The sequence below is a fragment of the Phascolarctos cinereus genome, unplaced genomic scaffold, assembly GCF_003287225.1.
Source record: "Phascolarctos cinereus isolate Bilbo 61053 unplaced genomic scaffold, phaCin_HiC Scaffold_4;HRSCAF=312, whole genome shotgun sequence".
Lineage (NCBI taxonomy): Eukaryota > Metazoa > Chordata > Mammalia > Diprotodontia > Phascolarctidae > Phascolarctos > Phascolarctos cinereus.
In genome coordinates this window covers 61126478-61147658 of record NW_027555847.1, presented here as the reverse complement: position 1 = coordinate 61147658, position 21181 = coordinate 61126478, and the positions used below count along the sequence as shown (strand labels likewise).

Here is a 21181-nt window from a genome sequence, read left to right as displayed (position 1 = left end):
GTGGCATAGTAGAGCACCAACCCTAAAGTCAGGAGGACCTGAGTTCAAATCTGGCCTCAGACACTTGATACTAGCTGTGTGACCCTACGCAAGTCACTTAACCCCAATTGCCTCACCAATAAAAAAAAAGTATCTAGGAAATATTTAACAAAAATAAAAATGCAATAAAACATAGATGGTATTCATAGGTTATATTCTAAGTTACTCTGGGGCCCACAGGGATCCTTATATAAAGTAGCCCCTATTTCTGGGTTTGACCAAACTGGTGTAGGGAAAGGGGAGCTCTGCCCTGGGAAGGTCACTTGGTCCGTGGTCTACAGGACAGATTTTTTTTTTAAAGGTACGGAGGTTGAAAGTCAAAACATAGGAGAAATACTAAGAGCTGAGACATGTTAGAAGGTGATTACAACTGTCCGGATGATGGATGAGCAGGACCTGACTCGGAGGAGTGAGAGTGGAAACAGGAAGGCTCATTAGAGAGACTGCAAAGGTGGACACTAGAGGGCTGAGGAACTGACTGGATGCAGGAGGTGAGCAAGACATAAATCACAGAGGGTGGGGCCTTGAGACTGTCGGAAGATGGTAGGGTAGAATCACTACCATCTCATCAGCAGGAACAAGAGAAGGGATACAAAAAAGTACACTTCCTTCTCTTCCTTCTGCCCTCCTTCCCTTTCTTGCAGAGTCAGGGAACTATGAATATGCAACTTCGCATAAAAGGGCACACTTGGCCGCTCCATTGATTAGGTTTGCTGAAAAGCTCCCCCTCCCCCCCACCCCTTTTCTTATCTCATTACCAGGGATGGCTTGCTGAGTAGGGGAAGGAGGAAGGATATATTAAGAAATAAAGGTGATGAATTTTATTCTAATTCTTGAGGGAAAAACAGAAATTGGAGAGAACTACAAGGTGGAACTGGTTTGCAAGAGATGGCTGAGTTCAGTATTGGACACATGGAGTTTGAGATGATGGTGAGACACTCACACGAGTGTCCAACCAGCAGCTGGAAACCATAAGGTTTGGGGCTAAAGGGACCGTCACCAAACCCCTCATTTTATAGATAAGGAAACTGGGCTTCCACAGAGCTAAATGATTTGTCCGAGGTCATATACCTAGTGAGCTTCAGAGCCAAGATTTGAAGCCAGGTCTTGTAAATGTAGAGTTGACGCTTGAGAGTTTGGAGCTGAAAATAGAGATGGGGGAATCATCTACATAAAGACTGAAAGCATGGGCAAGAATGATAATGACAAGGAGGGGAGCCGGTTATGGACAGAGCTTGAGGGAGTGGGGCCTCAAGGGGAGAAGGTTCCTAACACCCATTGGTATAGGCATCAGCCCAAGGTAAGTAGATCCCTTAGAAAGGCCCCGCTGAGGTTGCCCAGCTGGAATTGTTAGTGGAGACAATAAGAACTGTTGTTTCTTTCTCTAAGAACACAGCAGCCCAAGCAGAGAAAGCAGATGGCAGAATTGTCATGGCAGCCACAGGGGGCGAGGCAGTTGGTTCTAAGATTCTGGTGGGAGAGACAGCATTGCTAATATGGATGCCCAGGAGCTCGTCCTGGCTGGGTATGGAAGGCAGGTGACAGAAGGGGAAAAGGGGGCAGGATAGAAGAGACGTGGAGTCTGTAAAAAGGGAAAAGGCCAGGTTCAGGTCTGGTGACTTTCAAGAAGTCCCATGAAAGGGACTGAGTGATTAACTCATCAATGCACATGCATGTTTCTCACTTGAAGAACTTCTTTCCTGCCCCTCCCCACAGGAGCGGAGTCACTTGCCCACTGACCCCACGATACTGGAGGGGATTCGACTGCTCAGAACAGCCCAGGCAAAGAAGCTGAGGAATTAGCCAAGTGAAACCTCTGATTACCAGCCAAGCGAAATCCAGAGACTCCAGGTAGGCACAGGTGAGAAGGGACTTCAGCCTCGATGGTTACAGTGGTAGGAAGTCATGGGGTCCTTGAGAGGCCCATCCAATAACCCGGGAAAAGGCTGTTGGCCTCTGAAGGGGGCCAGAAGGTCAATGCAGCCAGCCTATCTGAATAATGAACCAAGAAGACTGTGCCCTCCCCCTCTTTCCAAGTTCCTCTTGGAAACATAGCCAAAGGCCCTGCTGGAAAAAAGCAGTAACTTACATTTCTATTCGGCCTTTACGTTACCCCAGGAAGAACTCTTCTTACAAAGATTCAGTGAGGTAGGTAGAACCAGTATTGTCACTTTCCTTTCAAAGTGAAGTGGATTTGCCCAGGGCCACACAGATAGTAGGTTCTGGAGTTGGGACTTGGAAGTCAAGTCTTCTGGCATCAAGTCCAGCCTATGACTGAAATGGATGCCCATGGGCTCCCCCATATGCCATGCTGCTAACTCCCAAGGCCAAAGGTCATGGCTTTGGAAACCTGATTCCTGCCATCTCCGCCCCACCAACAGGCACCACCCCATGGGAGGTTAGCAGCTTGAGCTGATGTGAGACCCAGCAAGGCCTAGAGGGAAATGTGATTCTCTCCAGAGCCAGCATCAGTGAAATGAGGGATTCACAGCCTACTGCCACGTACCCCCAAGCTCCACTTCCAGGCCAGCTCTCTGCAGGACTCCCAGGACTCCGTGGCCCTGCAGCAGGTCACACCTCCACCTCCTCATTGACAGGGATCCATCCGTTCCTCAGTGTGACACTTCTCTCTCCAAGCTGGGTTTGCTGTGGTATTGAGTCAGGAGTGCAGTTTCTTCCTGGGAGAGCCAGGCTGACCTTCTCCTTATAACCCCCTCAATTCCCTCTGTTAGGGCCCCAGAGCCGATGCCTCAACAGGCCATCAGAGCTGAGAAACTAATGCCTTCAAAGGCTGGTGAATTTGCTGGAGGCAGAGAAAACGGATCTTGGCTGGGAAATGAGGAAGACAGAGCCCCAGGGAGCAGCTTCCAAAATAAAACAGATGAGAAAATGCAGCCAAGCCCCAGATATAATAAACCCCAGATAATTAACAAGCCGTCGCTGAGATAATCATAGGGAAATATATTTTTATTGCCGCACACATGCTCCTCTGTTTTATTTTTAAATAGTATATATTAGAATAGATCTTAGCTCTGAAAACCTGCAGTTTGGGCTTTTTTTTTTTCTGAAGGAAAGTTGCTGGGCAGCTCTCAGCCCCTCCCCTCCCCTCTCTGAGCAAGGGTACCTGGGGAGCCCTCCATAACCAGCCAGGGGGAGGGGGGGGAATGAGGGGAGGGAGGACAGCTCTCCTCACATGCCCAGATCAGTTTTCTCTGGGCTTAGCATAATCTCCAGGCTTTATCTGGCCTTGGAGTCCTTGGGGGAGCCCAGTTTTTCCATCATCCCAGCTTTTCCAGGATTTATCACCCCAACCAAAAATCACCCTCCTACAGCCCTACCAGGAGAGTTTGCAAGATACCTGTTTGTGCTTTGAGGAAAAAAAAAAAGGAAAGCACCCATCACTGGGCCCCAGGAACCAGAAGTACTCAGCTTGGCCCCGCACTGGACTCCGATGGTACCATGAGCCAGTCAGGGAAGCTTCCAGTGTCCTGAGTGAAGCCCCAGCAAAGCCACCTGCCTCTCTCCCTCCTACCCAGAGCCTAAGCTAGAGAGACCATGGGACTGGCTCTTGGCCCATGTGTGGTCAAGCGACCACATGGCGAGGGAAGGGACATTCCCTGGAGTACTGCATTCTCCAGGACCAGGACGCTCTGATCCCTATAAGCAAAGGAAAAGAAGATGATGCCAGCAAGCAGATCTCTACCAAGACCCTCCCGCAAGAGGCAGGATGAGGACAATCTCGTCCCCCGGAGCCTTCTCATCCCCTATGGTGAAGGAGCCAGAGGGGAAAGCTCAGTAACCTGGATGGAATAAGGCAGGCTGGGCAGAATGAGCTACACAGCCCATGGCCCACAGGAGTGAAAGCACATCTGCCCCATGGTGGGGGAACAAAAGGGGAGGGCTTTGCCCACACAAACGTGGTCAGGGAGAGAAGCTGATCTGGATAATGCTTCTCTCCTTTGCCTAGCAGAAACATACATTCTTAGCTTCTAGAAACAAAGACTCAAGACCTAGAGTGATTGGAGCTTTCGATCCCAAGGACATCATCAGTGCTTCCACCCAACACTCCCAGATCCAGGGAAGGGGGGGATGCTGATCTCAAAGCCATTTAAAGAAAGCTGCCCAGACACTACGGCGTCAAACCCGGCCAGGTCCCTGTGTTTAGGCTGATGCCTCTCTGTAGCAAGGGGGAAGCCATGCCAACCCCTCATCAGAAAGGGGAGGGGGACACTGGGGTCCCCCAACTAGCAGCATCTAGAAGTCAACAGTCCAGGCCAATGTTGGCCAAGAGCTCCTCCAGGACCTGCAGCCTCTGGCTGGCCTCCTCAATGGCACTGTAAGTCTGCACGTTGCTAGTGATATGGAAACGGATGTCATCCACCAGGGGGATGGAGTCTGTCTCCTGACGCTCAGCCACTGCCTCGGCCTCTTCCTTCACAGCTTCCACAAACTCTTCCCGTTCCACCAGCTAGAGAGGGGAAGAAGAGAGAAAGGTCTGGCCAGAAGCCCTGGGTGGGAGAGTGGGGGGACGCCAGAAACTACAGCTTAGGGAACCTCCCTTTCAAGAAGCATATACCAAAAACCTTCCACCGTGGGGCCCAAATCCAATTCCTTCTACGCAGGCCTTCCTCTCTCCACTCCCCCAACCTCAAAAACTCGAGGCCTCGGCTCCCACCTTTTCGATGACCTTGGCCATGAACTCCGTGCACTGGTCCTCCAGGCGCGTCAGCTGGAACAGCTTCGCCACCTTCCAGACACCAACCACGCTGTCCTCATCCAACACTTGTGCTAGGCTCCGGCCGCACAGCCGCTTCAGGCCAGGCAACAGGTACATGTCAGCCACACACAGCACATCGTAGGCAATGTCAGGAGACAGCTGTGGGGCAGATGGGGGAGGGCCTCTTGGGTGGGGCCTCTCGTCTAGGACATCCCCCCCCCACAGTGGAACTACAGAAAGAGCCTCCAAATTGGCCCCCCTCCAAACGGGGTGGGGGTGGGGGGATAGGATTCCAAAGCACATCCCCAACAGAGCTACCCCCCTGCTCTGGGTCCTTTGATAACAGCAGAAAGACGTCACATTCCTCAGTGCGGAATCCAAAGCCCTACAATCTGACCCTCAGCTACCTGGTGAGACTTCTCTCAACCAACTGATGATCATTTATGAGCACCTACTATGTACCAGGCCCAAACAATGCTAAGTTCACATACCTTAGATTTAACCCAATTCAATTCAACTCTATACACTGGAGATACAAAACCACAATTGTAAACAGTACGTCCTTGCCCTCCCAGAGCTTACAGTCTACTAGAGGTTGGCATGGAAACAAGCACATAGGTAAGTCAATGCAAAACACAGTCAAACCAAATCCAGAGTAATTTCAGAGAACCTGAACAACGGGAGGAATGAGGGAGGGACACTCAAGGCGAGTCCTGAAGAGAGCTGGGGGTGACAAGAGGCAGGGGGAACTCCCCGTTCACACTGCCCCATCCTGGGCTTTCCTTCCCGTCACTTTTGGCATGATTCCCTTTGCCCAGAATGCCTTTCCTCCCCTGCCCCCATATCTTCACTTATCAAAATGTCCCCATTCTAGAATGTATTGTTAAAGGGATGGCTGAGCCAACTCTTTCTCCTTTTCCTACAGGCTTACTCGATAAGCAGGAGGAGGATGGATGAACAGTTTGTCTAGATGTCAGCACTACAACATTTGACTGTCACTCATGCTATTTATATGGACCAGTTAGCAGTGCAGTCAGGTGTGAACTTGGACCTGGCTAGACAATCACACCCAAAGAACTGGTCAATGACGGCTCTCCATCATCTTGGAGTGAGGTCTCCACCTAGGCTTGACCCTGTGTTGTTCTAACTTTATTTTTCAATAAATTAGTTGAAGGCACAGGTGGTGCCCCCATCAGATCTTTAGATGATACAAAGCTGAAGGGGAGAGCAAACTCACTGGACAACAGAATTAGAATCCAAAAAATTCATGACACGCTAGAACACTGGGGGCAGCAAAGTACAGCGGGAAGATCCGTGGGAGTCCAGGACCTGTGTTCATTCTCAGCCCTACTACTGCTTATTAGCCATATGACTACAGATAAGTAGCCTAACCTGTCTGAGCCTCAGTTTCCTCCTCTATAACACGAGCAGGCTGGACCTCTGAGGTTCTCCCCAGCTCTAGATCTATAATCCTATGATTAAGTAGCATTTAAGAAGATATTTTAATTTTAATTTTTAAAAGGATGAAATTTAAAGTAGAATGTAATTTTTTTACATATATTTCTCTTTTTTTTTCCTTCTAATTGGGGGGTGAGGTAGGTGGGAGAGAAAATAAATGCTTGTTAACTGAAAAGGGCAATAAAAGTTTGTTTTTTAACCCAGTAGAAGGTAAGCTCCTTGAGGGCAGGAATGGTCTCACTTGTGTCTTTGCAACCTCTGCCTAGCACAGTGCCGAGTATGGTAGAGGTGCTTAATAAATGTTTGTTGAATCAAATCGGGTTCAGAAAATAATTTTCCAAGTGAAAGCAGCCCAGCTAGAGGGCAGCAGCTCATCTGAAGGAAAGCTGGGCTTTCCTGGAATCTGGGGTGATGAGGCAGTCAGAGGAGTTAAGGCTGTCTTAGGCTGCAGCGTCCAACGTTGGAAAGGGACGGGCATTCCAGGCTCCCTGACTGTGGTCAGACTGTCAGGAGGCCAGTACTCGAATCTGGAGCGCTACATTTTAGGAAAGATGCTGATAAGCAAGAGAACATCCAGCAGAAGGTAATGAGGACAGTGACGGGTTTGAAGTAGACTGGTTGAAAGCCCCAGGGGTAGTTAGCTTGATGGCACCATCCAAGCTGTCCCAGAGTACCACGGGCTACCTCTGGGGTCACTGAGCTCCCCGTCCGGATGGCTTCAAACACAGGCTGGAAGGTCACTTGCTGGGGATGTTGTGGGAGAATTGATCAAGTATGGATTTGGTTCGGATGGCTTCTGAGATTCTGGCATTCTGTAATGGCTGGGTGGGGAGTCTATGGCATTGAGGCCACACATGGCCCTCTAGGTCCTCAAGTGCAGCCCTCTGACTGAATCCCAACTTCACAGAACAGGTCCCCCTATTTGTCCTGTAAAACTTGGACTCAGCTAAAAGGCTGCACTTGAGGACCTAGAAGGCCACCTGTGGCCTTGAGGCTGCAGGTTCCCCATCCCTCGTCCAGCCCCTCCTCACAGTCTAGTGTGAACATCCCACTCTCTACTACAACCTCTATCCCTCACAGAGGGTCGGTCCTCTCTGATCCACACTCAGTTACCATGTGCCTTCCCCGCTCCCTCCCCAACCAGGTAACGACCTACTTCCACAATGCCAGCGCCTGTTATTTGTTTTCCTCTCCTTCCTAGCATTCAGCTAGAGAGTGCCCTACACACATATCATAAACACTCAATAAATACGAAATGAAGGGAATGGCTAAAGAGCACGGGGAACCCCGAGAGGGGAGCCTGACCTCAGTGTCATCACTATACACATAGTATAGCACTCGGGTAAAGATGTCGGGGGAGATGCCATGCAGGGTGACCGCAGGGAGGCCAGGAGATGCTGCCAGCTCTTCACTCTCACTGAAGTGGTCATCCAGCAGGGCCCGAAAGTAGTCACTACGGCCACAGAAGAAGGCCTATGGAAGGCAGGAGGAAGGGGATCGTTCTGGGGGGGACCCTCCACCAGCTCCATCAGATTATCACAGGACCACAGAGGGAAAGCTAGAAGGTGCTTCAGAGGGTACCCAGTCCAATGCCCTCAGGTTAAGTGACCTGCCCATGGTCACTTAAATTGTCAGAGGCAGGATTTGAAACCAGAACCTCCTGACTCCAAGGCCAACACTTTCTGTCCTTTCTGGCTGTCCTTGTCCCATAAAGGTCCAGGTCTTTTCTCCAAGGACTTCGCTAAAACTCCACACCTTTACCTCCCCCCATCTCCAAGAAAATGACTCCCACATATCACTGAACTGATGTTAGGGAGTCTGTGTGAAGGATCTGGGAATAGGCAAGCTTGCAAGACATAACAGTGACAGGGAGGAAGAGACGGAGTAGGGTTTGGTGAAAGAGTTGGTGGGATTGGGACAGATTTGGGAAACTTCAATAGGGGGAGACCTGGCCGGGCTAATGAACACGTTGGTACCTTGTGACACAGGAAGTTATAGTCGGCCACACGGAAGCAGACGTCGGGACAGCTGCTGAAATTGTCGGTGCTGTCAAAAGGCAACTCTCCGAAGCCCACCTGGGGGACAGAGCAAAGGAGAGGACTGGGCGGCGGCCAAGTTCAAAGCACCTGCCCACCTGTGTCCCGACACCAGCCTCAGAATAAAGAAGTCAAGGGTCTACTTCAGAGCCAGCACTCCCGAGACACCCCACCCTCATCCCTCCACCACCCCCTCGGACGGGGAGATGGGTGGTTCAGCCCCTGGAGTTCAGGGCGGGGTCCCGGGCATACCCGCAGCTCTGGAGGCAGGGCACAGTCTGCCAGCAGCGCCAGGTCTTCCCGGAGCCGGCAGTCGGCGGGGGGCGGCTCAATGGTCAGCACCTTCACACACGTCCCTGGCTTCGAGGCCACTGCCAAGGGAAGAGCAGAGCTTCTTTCTCTTTCTACCCCCAGGCAAGGCTGCCCAGCTTCGACCAAGCTGGGGAAGCCCCAGTCCTGCCCGCTGACCACAGCGGCCAAAGGGAACAGGGCTCACCAAACTCGTAGGCCTTCTTGCACTTGGTCTCCAGGCTGGTGATGAGCTCCTGCAGCTGACACTGCTTGGCCAGCCTCTTACAGTCACTCACATGCTCCACGTCAATGTCCAGGCGGCCTGCAGAGAGAAGAGCCTGAAGGTGGGGCCTTCAGGGAAAGGCTCTGCCTTCCCAGCTGGGCAGGCTGCAGTTATGGCCCTGGATGTGTGGGGGAAAGCAAGGGATGGGCTCAGGACAAGGACTCTGGCCTCTTCCTCTAACTCGCTGTACAAATGTAGGTGGTACAGCAACCTGCCTGTTTCCCCATCAGTAAACTTCAAAAACTAACTCCTGAGCTGCCCAGAAGTAGGGAAAAGCTTGGTTAGGACTTGTCTCTGATCTATCGACCTGGAAACTAAGTCATCCAGGACACAGAGATGTGGCACACCTGGAGTGTGACTACAGTCACAAACATGGCCAGGGGTGCTGCAGGCCGGGGCTGCATGACAGCACGACCTGGCTCAGCACAATCCATGGAATCTCTACTCAACACAAAAACCCTATTGGAAGTTAAGAAGGAGGAGCACCCCTTGCCAGTGGCAGCTGACCAGAGACGACTGTCTTATCATGCCACCCGTCCCATAAAGGACTCATGTCCAAATCCCAAAACTCTCATAAGTGAAGGCCAAGGTTACTGGGTACTTTGGAATGAGTTCTGACTGATGCCCATCTCCTAAATGGGTGAGAGGAGATAACTGCGCTAAAACCCACCCCACCACCAACCACCCAGCTCTGCCAATCACCAGCCCCCAGGAGAGGGGCCACCTGTGTAGAGATACTGCAGAAGGGAGCCGAAGGCCATGGGATTGATCTGTGGAAAGAAACAAAAGGTCAGAGGATCCTGGGACCCCGGCAGAGTTCCTTGCCTCCTCCCTCGAGAAGGGCACTTAGTTTCTCCTCAGTGAAACAATTCCAGAGTCCCCTCCCCCAAGACCAGGCTGACAGTTAGTAGGCCTCGGGGGTGGAGAGGGCGGGGGAGGGAAAGCCCATGCCTAGCTCAGGGTGTTGAAGAACCCAGGCCAGGGATCCCATATAAAGGAAATGCCCACTCAGGACAGGCAATGCGACTCTTCCTATTCCTGGGTGGTGGACAATAGGGACAGACCCTTTTGGGGCCCAGAAGGTGAAACTTCAGGGTCGTACCAGGGGGTGCTTGAGGGCGATCACACTTTTCCCCTTCCACTTGGTATCAAACATGTTGGCAAAGTAGCTGCTTCGGGCACTGAGGATGCATCGGTGGGCACAGAAGGACTTCCCATGGACAATGAAGACGATGTCACTCTGGTAGCCTTGCTCCAGGAGCCTGGGGGAAGGGGGCTGAGTGGGCAGGGGCACGGAGGGGAAGGGACCATGGGCCATGAGGGGGAAGTGGCTATCATCCCATCCCCACCCCCATCCCTGGCCTTTCCCTAGGCCCCAGGCCCTGCAGATGCCTCTTTCAGAGCCAGAACCCAAGGTTTGTAAACAAGACGGCAGCTGGAGGAAGCTACGTCCACACTCGGCTTATCTCCCCCCAGCACTCCTGGACCTGTGAGTGAGTAGGCTCTTTTTCAGTCTGGAGAGCTTACTCTCTGATACGGGAGAAAATGATACTCAAATTCCCAATTTTATGCCTTGAGATGACACAAGTTGGCATGTGGACGTCTGCTACTCTCTGGCCTCCTCACCGCTATGGGAAATGGCTTGAGGATGGCGTAAAGGGAGGCCCCCTAAAATGCCCAAATTGGGGGGGATGACCCGGAATTTCCTCCTCCTCTTCTACCCCAGGGAAAGAAGAAAGGAGCCCAGCAGCCTCAGGCCCTCCCTGAGCCCCTCACCGCTGCAGGAAGTCGTCATAATAATCCCTCTGCATTCGGGTGGAGGTGATCTGCTTGTAATCCCTCAGCTCCCGACGGATGGTGTCGCTCAGCGCCCCATACAGGCAGCGCTCCCCATCAAAAGTGTTGGCCTCACACCTGGCTCCTGAGGGATGATGGGAAATGAGCATGGCCTGCTCTCCCTGCTGTCTCCCTGATACTGAGCCCCTCAGCTGACTAGTCCCACCCTAGAGACTCCAACACTAAGACCTTCACCCCAGCCCCACCACCTCGTTTTCCAATGGGACCCTTCCTCTCTAAACCTATCAGTGGGGATCCAGACAGGGTCAGCACATAAATGCCATGTGCTCCAAAAGGCCCCAAACAGTTTACAAGAGGAGAAGGAGGTGGTGCTGTCAGGGTTAATGCAAAAACAAAGACCTAGTACTCTCATTCATAAGGACAGTTCCCCTGGCTAAGACCTCAGGCTGGTAGGAGAAGGACCGCAGAGAAAGGTACCCATTGGGTCCCGTGCTAATCTCTGGGCCCAGACTACCTCAAAGTGTCCCTCTCCTAAGACAGGCGTACACATACGCAGGCACGAACTCACGTATGCACACACTCATCCCCTCCTGTGCTTACCATTGGCCAGGAGGTAACGTACAAGCTCCTCATGTCCACACAAGCAGGCATAATATCTGTGAGAAAAAAATATCCACTCTGGAGAGCGAGTTACAGCACAGGAACCCCCTTCTCTCCATCACAGGACAATAAAGCAGTGGAAAGACCAGAGCTCTCGAGGAGTCCAGGCTTTCAGATCTCAGCTCCAACACTCACTGCTGGGTGACAGTCTCCCCATCTCTAAAACAGGGGTACGAGGAAGGGAGGGAATGTCACACTTGAATGACCTACCTCACCAGTGTGACAGAAAAGTGCCATGGTAGCCTTGAAGTGTGCCAGAAATCAAACTTTCATGGCTACGGCCAGCCCCCTCCTCGAGGTCCCTGCTCTTGGATTGGCCCCCCATCCTTTCTCCCTAAAGTAGGTTTCTCTTCTACTCCTTGAACTCTAATGGCTTCCTATTGCCTCAAACACAAAACAGAAACCACTGTTTAGCCTTGAAAGCCCTACACAACCTGGCCCCAACCTAGCTTTCCAGCCCAATGGTCATTAATCCCTCTCTCCTGCATGCTCGGCAATCCAGCCAAATTGGCCTTCTCTCTGTTCGTCGTACACGAAACGCCATCTCCCACCTCCACACCTTTGTACTGGCCATCTCACCAAGCCCACAGCACATTCCTAACTCTCCTCTACTTCATACCATCTTTCCTCTTCCTTTAAGACAGTGTTCAAGCATCTCCTACTACAATGTCACCCACTAGTGCCCTCCTTCCCAAATACCTTGTATTACACTACTTGGTTTATGTTTATATTTATTCACTTTATGTTTATGCTGTATACATGTATATATGCCCCATGAGAATGTAAGCTCTTTGGAGTAGGGCTTGTCTCATTCTTTGTACTTACCTACTCAGTACCGAGCCCCTAATAAATGCTTAATGACTGACTGATATGAGACTGGGGGACTCTTTCCCCCCCAAGGGAGGTGGAGATACTCACAAAGGGGTACTGTCCCATTTGTCCCGGACATTGATCTCCACATCTCTCTGCTCCAGAAGGTACCTGAGTGGAAAGAAGAAAGCAAAGGTTTAAGTAATGCCGCCTCAGTGGAAGTCGTCCATCTCTCAAAGGAGATGGGGAACTCAACTCATCCATGAGAGTGGGGGGCCCAGTGGAGAATGACTAGAGATGAGGCCTCTTCTCACAGGACAGATAACAGTCTTGGGAACAGAAAAGATGGAGGTAGATGAGAGAGAGATTCTGAAGAAAAAATCAATGAGACTCAGTGACTGATCAACTGTGGAGGATGAGAAAGAAGAGAGTGAACCAAAAAAACAGAAATAGAGAAATTAGAAGGAACAGTTGATTTCAGAGGGTAAGATAAGCCTGGTTTTAGAAATGCTGAACTTACAATCCTGGCAGAATGCTGAGTAGGAAATTACCAGAAGCGAATTGGAAAAAGAGGCCTGAAGTGCAGGAGAAAAGATGGTGCTGGAGATAGGGTTATAATACGAGCTGCAGAGACAGCGTCTCAGGATGGTTAGAAAGCCTGCCCCGGAGGTATCAGGAAGGCCCGGCTACAAGTCCTGCCCGGGGTACACCCTGGGCAGGTCAGTGCCCTCAGTAAGGCTTTAGGCTTCGGGGAGAAGAAGCCAACCTGCCCTGGGAGAGGGGCTCTCATTGGAAACTTCCTCCAAAACTGAAGTCACAGGTCTGCCAAAAAGAAGAACAGCAGCTGATATTTCAGAGAGCTCTTGGAGTCAGGGGCATAAAACACAGGGCCCACTCCTGCCCTAACCAGACTCATATCACCACGAAATATTTAACAAAATAATTAAAATTACAACAGAACACAGATAATGTTACTATGCAGTTTGTTCATGTAATACGTGGCCTGAAGGGAAACTTATGGACGCTTTAGTGGCCCCAGTACTATCCAAGTCTGACACCACTGCTTTCAGGCAGTCAAGGAAGAGGGCTGCTAGGTATTATAACTGCTACTATTCCCATTGTTCACAGATGAGGAAGCTGAGGCTCCGAAAGGTTCAATGTCGCCAAGTATCCAGCCTGATTTGAACTGGGGCCTCCTCTGGTTCTGAGTCTGAAACCCCCACCATGATGCTGTCCTGTTCTCTCCCTATTGCCTCAATATACCTATCAGTTACTATCCGGTTATCTACATACAGGTGAGGGTTGGAGCCAAAGGAAATAGGACCATCAAGTCAGGGAATTGAGAGACAGAAGTTGACAAAGGAAGCCACAAGCTGAGGGACAGAAAGAAGAAAGGAAGCCAGGAAAGGGGATCAAACAAAGCATAGCAACAGGAGAACCAGAAGGCAGGGAAGGCAGAGGAGCAACAGTCTCAAGAAAAATGCACCAAGTGAAGCTGAAAGGGATGGGATGATGAGGCCTGAGCAAAGGACAATGAGTCCAGTGACTGGGTGGGTCATTGGTGTCCTGGAAAAGGGTAAGTCCAGTGACTGGGTGGGTCATTGGTGTCCTGGAAAAGGGTAAGTCCAGTGACTGGGTGGGTCATTGGTGCCCCAGAAAACTGTAAGTCCAGTGACTGTGTGGGTCTTGTAAGAAGTAAAAAAAAAAAGTGGACGGAAAGGCATGTCCACAGCTCCTTAAGAAATCTGGTTGTAGTTTGTCCTTCAATTTTGAAGAAGATCATGACATCAGGGAGGTGATGCCATGACATGTGGTCATTAGAAAGAGAGATAATAGACAGAAATGAGATCAGGAGAAAGTAAAGATTTTTTTTCCATTATAGAGACTTGGGACAGTTTGAAGAAGGAAATCAGTAGACAGAGAGTGATTGGATTTGGTAGAAAGAGAGAGATAGCTGATGAGGAGGTAGAGGGAGACAGGGGCAAGCACACAGACTGACTGAAGGGTGGACGTACTCCTCCCTCCTCCTAAGGCAAGAAAGATAAATATGCTGAGGTAGAGAGGAGGCAAGGAAATGAAGTCTGTACCAATGCTACTTTCTCTTAGGGAAGCAAGAGGTGAGATCATTTGCACATCAGCAAAATCTCTCCCTGGGGTACATGAGGCACCCCCAAGGCACCCCCCTCAACCCCAGGTTCCCAGTTTTGGATAGTCCATGATCCTAGGTCCTAAGCAGTGACTCAGGGAAGTTTTTTTTAACTGGGTTAGAGCTACCAAAGAAGGGGGTTTTCATGCATAAGGATGGCCTCACTGGGTAAGACATCAGGCTGCTATATGATGAACCAGGGTTCTGGGGCCTATCATACCTCAAGTTCTAAACACCACCCTCTATCTCCCCAAGGGGCTATCCTGCCTTGTGTCTAAAAGGCTCACCCCAGGTCCCCAAGCTCTCCCACCAGATACATAACCCCTCCAGTACCCCCTCTCCCCAGAAACTGGGTCCCTCTTAGAAGGACCTCCTTTGAGGTCTGGCCCAGCTCCAGCCCCAGCCCCAGCCTGTAGAGGCTCTGACTTGATTCTACCCGGCTTATGCAGGTGGGTATGCTTGGAGTAGACAGAGCATTATGGGCAAAAGTCCCAGGCAGAACCCTAGACTCCTGGCCCTCATTGGGTCTGCTTCATGCAGTGCCCAGAAAGGCCAGCAGAGGGAGGAAGGAAACGGGATTGAACTGGTGGACAATTTCACCTACACATAGGCCTAGTCCTTGGATCTCACACTCAGGTGGTCACCTCCATTAATTGCAAAGGAGAAAAATGGGCCCTGAACTCCCTATAAGGAAAACACAACTCCCCCTGAAGACCGGGTGCAGGTGTGGAGAATGAAGGGCTCCTGGCAGGAATCTGGCCAGAGCTCATCCCCTGCCCTTTGCCTGCCCCCATACCATCCCCTCCACATCTTTACTCTCAGGGCTCACAAACACTGGGGAAGAATATAGACTGTGCCCCTCTCTGTCCCCACGAAGAGCCAAACTCTACGCTATGGTGAGGGCCCTCAGGAGGTACTAGTGTGCCCATCACCCCCATTCTCCAGCCTTGGCTCTGCACCCCAGAACTCCAGGCCACAGCCGACAGGGACTCTAAGGCCCCTTACTCTTATTCCCCAGCTCTCCCTCAGTACCCACCCGGCACTCCAAAGTCACCCTCCTCCCCGAAGCCCCTTGAACTCTGCATACAATCCCCGAAACTCTGCACTGCATCCTCCCACTCCCCACATCTCTGCACCTTCACATCCCCCACCTTCCCTCTATGCATTCTCCCTCCTCCTCTACACACTTCTTCCCAACCCCTGGCTCCCCAGATCTCTGCTTGCCTCTCCCCATCTCCTTCATTCTCTGAATTTCCACATCCACCCCGCACCTCTCACCAACCCCTCTCCCGACACACCAGCTTCCATCACACACCTGATCCCATCCCCCACCTCCCCTCATTCCCACACATCTCCCATCCCCCACCTCCACTCATCCCTCTATCCACTTTTCCCCATCCTCCAGTCTCCCAATCTTGGCACACTTCCTCTCATCCTTCACCTCCTCTTGCACCATCCCATCCCCTTTCCCCCACCTTCTCCCACCCCCCAGTCTTTGCACACCTGCCCCGCCTCCATGTTCCTCTCCCCCACTCCCCCAGGCTCTCTGCCTTCCTCACCGAACTCGGCAAACGTCTCCTTTCTTGCAGCTGATGAAGAGATCGCTGGTGTCCATGGCCCGGAGCGCTCATGACCCGGTGGGTTCGGGCTCGGCGGGGGTTCGGGAACACTTCTGGAGGTGGCGAAGGCGGCGTCGGCCCTTCCCTTTCACGGCCTTTCCTCGTCCCAGTCCCGGGGCGGATGTAAACACTGCAGGCCTGAAGGCCCGGCTCCGCCCCTGGGGCGGGGCGGCCGCTGCGGCGGCTGGAGCCCGAGGACCAACGACCCTGTGCCCTCACGCCGGGTTCTAGGTGCGGGAAGCCCGGACGGGTTCTAGAGCGGCGGCTGCGGCGGTGTTCTAGGCTGCGCGGCGTGGGCCGGAAGGGAAAACTCCCGCCCCCACGAGATTATAAGTGCCTTCCGAAAGGCAGGGGCCAGAGCACCCGGCTGACTGACGCACGGACGTGGTGCCAGAGGACGTGGGTTCGAATTTATGCTCTGCAACGTGGACCTCCGCCAAGTCACCGAACCTCTCCGGGCCTCAGTTTCTTCGTCCGTAATAATAAAAGCGATGGACTAGAGAATCTCTGTGGTCCCTTCCAACCCCAAATGCACGATCCCCCGAGTCCTGTGGGATTCGCCAAAATCACTGGTCTCAAAAATGAGAGGCTAGATGACCTGTGAAGCCCCTCAGCTCTATGACGAAGGAGCTTCACTTTGCACGTCCTTCGAAATTGTTGTGGTTAGCTTGTATCTTTCCACAACGAACCAAGTGTGCTTAATAAATGTTTATTGTTGCTGTTTTGTATCTCATCCAGCCCCTAGTAGATCCCTTGCTCTTGGCAGGCACTTGACGAATGAGTAAATTCTACCATTCAACGCCGACTAGAGAGCCGGCTCTATGGGGCCAGAGGTTATGGGGTTCTGCAATGGTGGGCTCTGACCACGTTTGGCCACCTAAAGATCTGGCATGGATATAAGATTGACATGTGGGTTTAGGGGCCTTCTTCCCCTTTCCATCTCCAGCCCAGTTACTACAAGGCCTTGGGCTCAGCTGGGTTTCACCTAATTCCTTCCAGGGTTTTCCCCCTCCCAAGGGTACCGAAAGAGCCCAAAGCTGGCAGGACTCAAAGGAATCAATCTCTAAATGATAGAATTCCAGGGCCAGGATAGGCAAGTTAATTAAGCTCATTCATAGAATGTTGGGTCTTTAGAGATTGTCTAGCCCAGACCTCCACATTTAGCAAGAAAGGTGAAATGATGTGTCTAAAATAGCACAGTTAGTTGGTGGTGGAGCCAATTTACACCCACAGCTCCTAACTTGCCAGTCCACATCCTTTCTACCATAACACAAGGTCTTTGGAAGACAATACCTTAAGCCCAGGGTCCTCAAATTATACCTCGTTGGCCAGCTTTGAGGAGGGTAGAATAAGGGAGACTGCAGCAAAATACCTGGTGGGGGTCCGGAGGAGGCCACTGATATATCAAACCCACCTTAGACACCCCTGTCCACCCTGGGAATGTGTCTGCACTAGGTAATCTTTGGTGACCTTAGAGAAGTTTCAGGGTCTGCCCAGGGCACCACAAAAGAAGCTTTCTGAGGTTGAGTTTCTCCAGGAAAGGCCTGATTTGGTGGTTTGGGGGTCAGATGAGGACAGATGCAAATGCTGAGGCCTTAGCTCTCTAGTGGAGACAAGAACAAGAAATCAGAATTGAAGTCGGAAGAGGCCTCAACAGCCATCTGGTCCAAGCTGGACCCAAAAGGAATGCCCATTATCATCCAGCTTCTCCTAAGACTCTCCCAACCTCCCAAGCCAGCCCGATCCACTTTGGGATGGCTCTTATTGTTAGGAAGTTCTTATTGGCATTGCCTAAATTTGCCTTTTTGCCACTTCTGCCCCATTATAATTAGTTCTACCCTGTGGGGCCAATTCCCACAGGCCAGCCCTTCAAATACTCCAAGATAACTATCCTGTTCACCTTGAGGCTAAACAATCACAGTTCCTCCAGGTGAGCTTGCTCTCCTTTGGGCACTCTCTACTGTAATCAAGCAATAAAGCACCTACTGTGTGCTGGGCTGTAAGAAGCACTAGGGATTAAAAAAAAGGGAGAAAGAGAGTCCACAGTCCCTGTCCTTAAGGAGCATACATCAATATCCTTGTTAAAAACTGGCACTTGGGGCTGAACACAATGTTCCAGCTGTTATCTGACCAGAGCAGAGGGCAGAGGGATCGTCATCTTCATATTCCTGGAAAACATGTCTTCTTTTAGCCCAAGCTCACATTAGGTTGTTTTGTTTTGTTTTGTTTTGTTTGGGGGGGGGCTTCTACATCACATTGCTGACTCATACTGAGCTTGCAGGCCCATCAAGAATCCCAAAACTTCTTCCTACAAATAGCTATCTAATCATGCCTCCTCCCCACTCTCCACCCATCCCCATCTTATACTTTTCGATGTTGATTTTGTTTAACCCAAGTGTATACATTCATCCCTATTGAATTCGTATTAGATTCAATCCAGTGTTCTAATCTCTCAAGGTCTCTTTGGATCCTGTCTCTATGACTACACCTCCTCTCCTCCTCCTTGATAGTCCAGGAATGCGACATCTATGCAAAGCAGGGAAGTGTATCCTTCTTCTATTCTACTCCCACATACCCACAATCTCCTGGAGGAGGCCCTTATGCCAAATCACATCTCTGGGAGCAACGGTTTCTATCCCTTTCCTCTGGCCAATGATGAAATCTTCCACTGACCCAGCCAAGGATCCTATCAGTCAGCTAAGTCCCTCCTAGCTTTGTGTCATCTGTAAAGTCAAAGAGCACGCCACCTGTGCCTTTGCCCACTGACAAAAATGTTAAAAAGCACAGGACTAAGGACAGAGCAAAAAAGCCCTCCCCTGGAGACCAGTGGTCAAGTGTCTCTAGTCATCTAGTTCCAATTCATCTGTATTGTATTACTGTCTAGTTCACATTTCTTCATCTTTCCTACAAAAATAGTATGAGGGACTTTGCTAAAATCCGGATAAACTCCTGCATAAACAAACATACCCTTCTTGATCTGCTAGTTTGGTAACTTTGTCCAAAAAAACCCAAAACATGGCCTCATTTCATGCCAAAGGGAATAGGGTCTTCCAAATTAGAGACATTAGTATGATCTATGGCCCTTCCCAAGAGCTAGAAGGAGGTAGTTTGGGGACAATGGAAGATATACCTGTGTGTTGCAGTAGAGTGTAAAAGTCTTTGAGGACGGAGAGCTACTTCAACTGTTGTCTAGGTAGCCACAGTGCCTAACACGTAGTAGAGACTATGAATATCTGTTAAGTTGGAAGTAGAGTCCTTTCTCTACTGATCCGTTGTGTTATCTTGGGCAAATCACTTCTCTGTGCCTCAGTTTCTTTCGCTGTAGAATGAGGGAGTTAAATTATCCCGAAGATCCTCTCCCAGCTTGGCCATTCTATGACTCTGCTGGGGTTGAAAAGTAGAGGACCTCAGGGGTCACATAACTTGCCCGAGTCACACAGCTCGTGAGTGGAAGAATTTGAACACAGGTCTCTTGACTACGTCAAGTACTCTCTCCCCGAAAGCCAGACCTTTTCCCCAACCTGATCTAGGATTGAGGCCATAAATAATGACCTCTAACCTTGCTTCCGCCTGTTTCCATCACCAGGTGGGCGGCTGGGTTGGACGGAGTTATGGCGGGCTGGCGGGGGGGGGGAGGTAGTTTGGGGGGGAAGTGTAAAGAAAGACCCCACCCCCACCCCTTAAAGGGATTTGTGTTCGCTCACACTCCAGGAGAGTCATCCAATTGAGCATGCGCAGCTGCCTGATCACCCACTGGGCCGGAGCTAGGCCCAACTGAGCATGTGTAGACCTGGGAGGGCGCTGTGACTAGGTGATCTCTTGGGAAGCGTTCAGGGACGCCCTCCGAGGCGCCCACCCCACCCTCTTTCCCCCGCCCCCGCCTCACAGATGGGTCCCCTCTAACGAATAAAGAAAATACATCCCGAACCCACTGTCCCCCAACCCCAAACGAGGATCAGCTCTGGGGATCTGCAACCCCAGGAGTTACGATGAATGCCGGCTCTTGTGGGCGGGGCCTTAGGTGTTGGCAGCTGTGCGCATCTTGTGATTGGCTCCTGGCTCTCTGACCGGGCCGCCTCCTCACGAGGCCCCGCCCCACACATGCACACAATCTCCTGTACAAGGCTCTCCTGCCAAACCAAAGCTCTGGGCGCAAGGGCCGCTCTGTCCCTGTCTCTGGCCAAGGCCAGCTCTTGCTATCATGATTAGCCACTTCCTTGGGCATAGGAGTGCCCGATGACCTAGCTGCCGAGGAGAAAAGGGACAGGAGGCACATTTCTGCTCAGCATCCTTAATCCAGGGTCAGTTTAATCAGTTCCACGGTGCCCGGAGGAGAGCTGACTGGGAATAGGGAAAGGATGTCATCTGCCCTTTCCTCCCCCCTCCCACCCCCACCCTCAAAAATAAATAACAGCAGCTTCCACCTTCAGGCACCTTGCCTGGATCCCTGGATCTCTGCCTGCCCTGAAGAGCTTGGAATAAATCACAGCTGTTACCGGGGCCATATGCAGTGATTTTGGAGAAACCACCCATCAGCAAATTGCGGTCGATTAATAGCGTATAAGAAGTCAGCTTGGCAAAAAAAGAATAGTAAGAAGTCAGCTTGGCAACAGCACAACAGATCGAGGGTGTCCAGAAGTGAAGCATTTTTTCTCTAACCCATGTTTGGCAAAGCGGCCACGCAGGATTTGTGGGCTGGTTCATAAACTTGGACCAAGGGAAGTAGTAGTGACCTCTGGGATACCTGGGGACAAGGGGTGCTCCCAAAGGAGAAGGGGCAGCCTCATTTGCTAGCTTTCCCATCCGGTCCACACCAGCAAAGGGGAAATGAGGGCTTGTCGTGCTAAAAGCTGTGAGAAGCAGAGTGGGCTGCATAGTCCTAATCCCTGCCAGGCTTTGGGCCCACCCCGTCTGTGCTTTGGGGTTAGCCAAAGCAAGATGTGGGAAACTGAGGTGCAGGAAGGAGGTGGGGGAAGGGGTATAGCATATTCGGGTTTCTGGTGGAACAGAAAATGAAGGTTGACCTGGACTCTCTTTTCTCTTTGTCCCAGGTGCTCAAGCCTGACAGGGTGATGTGCTTACATTGTAGGTTCAGACACAAACTCTGTCATTACCCACAAGGATCTTCTTTCAGGGGCCCCTTCTTCACTTCATGAATCAAGAGTTAAGCAAGGGGAGTTCCCCACCTTGGAGATGGGTGAAGATCAAATCATCAGCTCTCTGCTTGGGATGCTCAGGGCCAGCAAAGAGGTAGATGCCAGGCTGGGAGGGAAGGGTGAAAGGTGATTTAGAGGAAGAGGAAAGAGACATGACCTAGTGATGGGC

The 21181-nt window shown here is 51.2% G+C and overlaps 1 protein-coding gene across 1 annotated transcript; it reads right to left on the bottom strand.

The window, feature by feature from the left end:
- Positions 1–2988: 2988 nt before the first annotated feature.
- On the bottom strand, positions 2989–16121 carry ABTB1 (ankyrin repeat and BTB domain containing 1). Its single transcript, XM_020981178.2, has 12 exons — positions 15797–16121; positions 12200–12262; positions 11222–11277; positions 10601–10745; positions 9927–10086; positions 9549–9594; positions 8747–8863; positions 8503–8621; positions 8191–8289; positions 7520–7687; positions 4715–4915; positions 2989–4507 (listed from the first exon to the last, which is right to left on the bottom strand). Exons 1-12 carry the CDS (start codon positions 15850–15852, stop codon positions 4301–4303), a joined length of 1437 nt encoding a protein of 478 aa, XP_020836837.1. The 5' UTR covers positions 15853–16121; the 3' UTR covers positions 2989–4300.
- Between the last annotated feature and the right edge of the window lie 5060 nt (positions 16122–21181).

Coding starts and splice junctions, on each gene's coding strand:
- ABTB1 (XM_020981178.2), bottom strand. CDS start 15,852: ATGGACACCAGCGATCTCTTCATCAGCTGCAAGAAAGGAGACGTTTGC. Junction 11,278..12,199: donor AAATGGGACAGTACCCCTTT/GTGAGTATCTCC, acceptor TTTTTCTCACAG/ATATTATGCCTGCTTGTGTG. Junction 8,622..8,746: donor CAAGAAGGCCTACGAGTTTG/GTGAGCCCTGTT, acceptor TTCCCTTGGCAG/TGGCCTCGAAGCCAGGGACG.